At 54.4% G+C, this 6,036-nt stretch overlaps 1 protein-coding gene across 1 annotated transcript; it reads right to left on the bottom strand.

Moving 5' to 3' along the window:
• Positions 1-1,461: 1,461 nt before the first annotated feature.
• Positions 1,462-4,065, bottom strand: LOC128903254 (olfactory receptor 14J1-like; the record flags this gene model as incomplete). The annotated part of the gene is made up of 2 exons (XM_054187267.1): positions 1,462-1,470; positions 3,604-4,065. Coding segments are annotated over 2 exons (471 nt in total), but the record flags the coding sequence as incomplete, so codon positions are not given.
• Positions 4,066-6,036: the final 1,971 nt, after the last annotated feature.

The following is a 6,036-nucleotide window of genomic DNA, read 5'->3' as shown; positions in this document are numbered from 1 at the left end:
GTGATAGCTGGGAGCGAGTTCAGCGGTTGGCCACCAAGATGCTTAGGGGCTGAAGGGGAAGGGCCTTCTTTAGCCTGGAGAAGGGAAGGTCTTGGGAAGCTCATAGCAGCCTGTGTGTCCCTATGGGGACATTTTCAGGGCCATGGAGCCAGGCTTGTGACAGTGGTGCTTGGCAGGAGGTTAATAGACAATGGTCAGATGTTGAAATAAGGAAGGTTCAGGACAAAGAAAATGAAAATCTTTTTCTCTGTGGGGGCATCCAAGCATTGCAGGAGGTTTCCCAGTGACATTGTGCCATCTCTGTCCTTGGATGTTTTCCATCTCCTACGGGATAAAGCCTTGAGCAACATTTGACCAGCATTGGTCATGCCTTGAGGCATTTGACCAGCTTCCTGAACAAAGCTATCAGTATGCCATGCCTCCTGAGATTCCTGGGAGCAGCCACTTTCTTGTCTTTCTTGTTCTTCTGCAAGCTTCTCCACATCTCCAGACCAAGTGGTGATTGAGGCTGTAAAGAGAATGGAAACAAAGCCTCTGGCTTGGTTACTATCAACTTAATTGCTAAAAGAGAGTGAGATGGAGGGATCTCAGAGCTTCCAGATTCCTGTGGAAGGTTGAAGGCCTCCAAGAAAGGAGTTGAAAATAAGAGTGTTGAACTAGCCTAGCCTTTACATCACTTCACATGGGATGCTTCGGCTTCCCACTTTCAGTCATTGGCACCCAGAAACCTCACATGCTTTTCTTCCTCTCCTCCCCAAACCTGACCAAGTGACATGAAGAAAGAAAGCAGAAAGGCCCTAGGCCCCTGTGAATCAGCTGGGGTCTGGCACTTGGAGGGCCGCTCAGTGAATGGCAGTTCTTTCGTGGTCCACCCGATAAAGAATCAAGCTGGGAAGTCAGCCTGCAAGAGCAAACCAACAAGGTCCATGGACAGGCAAGGCTGCGTCTGGAGAACCTTTACACCTACAGCGTAGATCAAGCTGGGGCTGAACCTCAGGCCTGGGCTTAAAGGGGATCCTGAGCTGAGGGACAGAGGGGTGGGAGGAGGCCCCAGGTGAAGCTGCTCAGGGCCATGAAGGCCTGTGGATATTTTCAGGGCCCTGACATGGTTTCCATGGGAGCCCACCTGCCAGTGCCCTCAGTAGGCCTCCTTCCCTACTGTCCAGGGCCTGTGCTCTGCTCCTCTCCTTCCCTGTTCCCCTGGAGATCTGGGAGACCACCATTTGATGGTCACTACAGCCAAGGCTGAGACTGGTCTTCACATCTCTGACCAGCTCTGCCTCTTGGCAGTACCAGCTCCACTTGTGCATCAGTGTGGCCCATTTGGCAGCTGTGCTAAGAACCATCAGCATGGACTTACCATGGGTAAATCAAAGAAAAAGGAAGCCTACAGAAGGTGGAAGCAAGGACAGGTAGCCTGGGAGGAATACAGAGAAATTGTCCAAGCAGGCATGGATCATGTTAGGAGAGCTAAAGCCCAGAGAGAGTCAAATCTGGCCAGAGGCATCAAGGGCAACAAGAAAGCCAAATAAAGAACACGGACTTCACAGTATCCAAGTGCTGTTGTGTAGAGTTCTTTGTTTCAACACCAAGCTGTGTGAAGCAGTTGACAAGCTGGAGGGATGGGATGCGATCCAGAAGGACCTGGACAGGCTTGAGAGATGGGCCTGTGTGGACCTCATGAAGTTCAACCAGGCCAGGTGCAAGGTCCTGCACGTGGGTCGGGGCAATCCCAGGCACAAATACAGGCTGGGTGGAGAATGGCTTGAGAGCAGCCCTGAGGAGAGGGACTTGGGTGTGCTGGTGGATGAGAAGCTCAACGTGAGCCAGCAACGTGCACTCGCAGCCTGCTCCGGTGTGGGTCCCCCACAGGCCACACTTCCTGCCAGAAACCCTGCAGAGGCATGCTGGAGTGGATGGCAGGTGGACACAAAACGATGGATGAGATTCCCACAACGAGAGTAAAAGCTGCAGTCCCCAAGGCCAGAGAGAAACAGGCCTTGGCTGCGCAGCCCTGGCAGGAGAGGGGTTTGCTGTCCCAGGTTACTCTGAAGCACTGTGGGACCTATGGCAGAGGTGGAGCTGATCTGCAAGAAGGACAAGCTGCTGCTGAGAAAGTCCCTGGGGGAGGACAGCTTGTGATCTAGGCACACTGTGGGCATCATGCTGGGGGCTGACTGGCTAGATAGTGGCTCTGCAGAGAAGGACCTTGGGGTCCTGGAGGACAAACAGCTGAGCATGAGCCAGCAATGCACCACCATGACAAAGGCCAACAGCCTCCTGGGCTGCATCAGGAAAAGCATTGCTGGCAGATGGAGGGAGGTGACCTTCCCCTCTCCTTGGCACTGGTGAGGCCACACCTGGAGTGCCCACACCCTGCACACTCACACAACTTAGCTCTACACTGACATTTTCCTCTCCCAGGCTTTTACCAGCCCATCCCAGCTGTTCCTCATCTCTCTCCAGAGCCCTTGCCCTCTCCTCTGCCCAGCCAAGCACAGCTGCCCAGTCTGGGCTGGTCCCACAGCAGTGCCCACCACAGTTGCTGCAGAGCTCTCGGCACTCACTTCACAGCCCCAGCTCCTCTGAAGGGCACACAGCCCCTGGGGGGCAGACAAGGAGCTCAGCCTCCCCATCAGCCCCAGGCTAGTGCTGGCCTCAAGGCAATGAGGAAAACAGGCTAGTCACTCTCTGCCTCTCCTGATAGCCTTTTGAGGTGACCCCCAACCCTGAGTGAATTTGCCCCCTCCTCTGCTCACATCAGCCCCGCTCCCCAGGACAGCACGACATTCCTTGGCCCTGAGGGTCCTCCGGCAGCTCCCACACCTCTCCAGCCTCCCTTTCCCACGCCTACCGGATCCACACTGACTTTCTGGGCATTGCAGAGTCCTTGTTTGTGCATACCTCAGTTTAGTGTTTTGCTTGTGGGGGACTTCACCTCTGTGGATGTTTCATCTCCTGTGTCTTCATTCACTCCCAGCTCAGGGCACGTGGTGAGTCCCCATCCTCTCCTCACACGTCCAAATTCATTTCCATAGAGTCTGCTGTATGCCATAAGTCCTGACACATGTGAAGCAGCCTGAGGAGGTAATCGGGAGCTCATGCACCATCTCCACTACCACTGGAGACAAGAAGAGAGCCTTTCAAACCAGAACATTTGGTCCACGGAACCCAATAGTACAGTGAGCTTAACCCCAAACACAGGGAGAACACAGGGAGAAGAGACTCTTTGAAAGACCAGTTCGTTGGACATTTTATTGGCAGCACCTTTGGAGGAAGCACCTAGCATCCAGGCACTGCACCTGGGAGATGCCTTTTTCTTGAAGAGCTGCTATTAGGCAGGTCACCTTTGACACAGTGTTGTGCAAGGGTCAGACACAACTGGAACAAACCTCAAGACAAGTGGTACAAGCCCAGAAAATTATACAGAAGCAGGATGACTGCAAGAGAAAAAAGCAGGCTTATTGCCTAACAGAAAGTCTAGAAAACATGCGGAGAAGGGGAGACAATTTATTAATGGTGAAACAACGTCCATTGAGCCAGTTTCCATAGGGCATCCTTGAGCTCCTGGTTCCTCATGCTGTAGATGAGGGGGTTCAGTACTGGAGGCACCAATGAGTACAGGACTGACACCACCAGGTCTAGAGCTGGGGAGGAGATGGAGGGGGGCTTGAGGTGGGCAAACACGGCAGTGCTGAGAAACAGGGAGACGATGGCCAGGTGAGGGAGGCACGTGGAAAAGGCTTTGTGCCGTCCCTGCTCAGAGGGGATCCTCAGCACGGCCCTGAAGATCTGCACGTAGGACAGCACGATGAACACAAAACAACCAAAGCCTAAACAGGCACTGACCACAAGAAGCCCAGCTTTCCTGAAGTAGGAGTGTGAGCAGGAGAGCTTGAGGATCTGGGGGATTTCACAGAAGAACTGGTCCAGGGCATTGCCCTGGCAGAGGGGCAGGGAAAATGTATTGGCCGTGTGCAGGAGAGCATTGAGAAACCCACTGCCCCAGGCAGCTGCTGCCATGTGGACACAAGCTCTGCTGCCCAGGAGGGTCCCGTAGTGCAGGGGTTTGCAGATGGCAACGTAGCGGTCATAGGACATGACGGTGAGAAGAAAATACTCAGCTGACATGAAAAAGAAAAAGAATAAGAGCTGGGCCACACATCCTGTGTAGGAGATGTCCCTGGTGCCCCACAGGGAATTGGCCATGGATTTGGGGACAGTGGTGGAGATGGAGCCCAGGTCAAGAACAGAGAGGTTGAGGAGGAAGAAGTACATGGGGGTGTGGAGGCGGTGGTCACAGGCAATGGTGGTGATGATGAGGCCGTTGGCCAGGAGGGCAGCCAGGTAGATGCCCAGGAAGAGCCCGAAGTGCAAGAGCTGCAGCTCCCATGTGTCTGCGAATGCCAGGAGGGGAACTGGGTGATGGAGCTGTTGTTGGACATTTTTGTCCTCTGGACATGGGGACCTGTTCAAAGAAGAGACCAAAGTCTATTCAGTTTCTCAGAAAAACTTCTGAAAGTTCCTCTCCCCTTTCAAGCAGACCTTTGGCAGGTCCCTTTCATGAGCTGTGGTTGGTGCTAGCTGAGGGTGCCGCTGGGAGCAGGGGGCTCTGCAGGATTCAGTCCTGCCTACAGCAATTGGTCGATAGGAAGACGGGGTGATCTTAGCCTACATCCACTTTTGATATCGAAGAGCTTTTCAGCATTGTCACTCCTAATTCACCCGACGGCAGAGCAAAGTTGAGGGGAATTTGTTCTGTGGATTTTGTTCCGGTTGTCACACAAGAGCTGAGGAGTTTTGGAGCATTCCTGCTGCACTCCAAGTGAAATCCTGTGGGTGCTGGCAGGCAAAGGGACTGTCCCTCAGTGAAGAGTGTGGAGAGCTGACCTGTCCCTCAGCCCTGCTCCCAGCTGCCCTGGGCAGGCACCTTTTTGAGCTTGAGGACAGTAACACCCAGGTGTTCCCCCCAGAAGACCAGGACACTGCTGAGAGCAGAGGAATCTCATCTCTCCCCTCCCAGCCAGGGACACAGAGGCCTCATTGCACCTGCCGACCTACAGCCGTCCCGTGGCATCTCCTTGGCCTTAGCGCTGTGGTGTCTTCTCTGTCGGGTACTTAGAAAACACAGAGATGCCATGGGAGAGTTGTGACCTTCTGGAGGGCAGCCTGCAGCTCAGCAGGGCCCCCTCAGGGAAAGAGCCAAATGTCTTTAAGATGGGGTGTCCTAAAAGGTCTTTTCCAGTCAGGCACACTCTGGTGCCTGGCTCCAAAGTCCGCGAGGGGATTTGGCTGCTTTTCCTCCATGGAAACATCTGCATGGCAGGACCCAAGTGCTTGTGTCTCAGCTGAAGCTGAATCCCCCTTTCCCTCTTTGTTGGTTGAGCTGTTGGGAAAGAAAGTGATGGCCGAGTGTTTGTGACGCTGAGAGTGGGGGGCTGCACTGTGTGGGAGAGGAGACCTGGGAGCTGCTGCAGGAAAGGTGCTTGCACTGCAGTGGATGGCAGGGGGGTGCCCGAATCCCCCCTCCCCTCACGTTTCTGGGATCTCCTCCCTCTCTGACAAGGTTTCTGCGGCCTGGAGCTGTCTCTGCTGGGAACCACTTCTCTGTGCCCAGGTCTCCTCCTTTGCAGTGCTCACAGAAAGAGAACTCCATCCCACCTGCGATGTGCTCAGCTCTGCCCTGCAAACACCTCCTGGCAGCAGGGAACTGCTCCAGGGCATCTCTGCCTGCAGAGGGGCAAAGGGGCGGCTCAGAGAACTCAAAGGGAGTGGGCGACCCCGTGCCTTCGCAAGAGTGGGAAAATAAAGTCCCATCTCCCACTGTCCACCCAGCCAAACAAGGTGACTCATCTCAAAGCACAGACTCCTTCCCTTTCAGGTAATCCCCACTTTGACCAGCCTCTTGAAAAGTTTCCTTGGAAATGCCCTGGCAGTGATCCCCCGGGGTGCAGGGACCGTCTGCGGAAGGACAGCCCTGGGCTCCTCTGGCTGCACACCCAGTTTGGTACCCCTGCAGTCATCCCAAAGACAAGG

This window comes from Rissa tridactyla, unplaced genomic scaffold (assembly GCF_028500815.1).
Source record: "Rissa tridactyla isolate bRisTri1 unplaced genomic scaffold, bRisTri1.patW.cur.20221130 scaffold_29, whole genome shotgun sequence".
NCBI classification, from domain to species: domain Eukaryota; kingdom Metazoa; phylum Chordata; class Aves; order Charadriiformes; family Laridae; genus Rissa; species Rissa tridactyla.
This window is presented reverse-complemented; position numbering and strand designations above follow the sequence as displayed.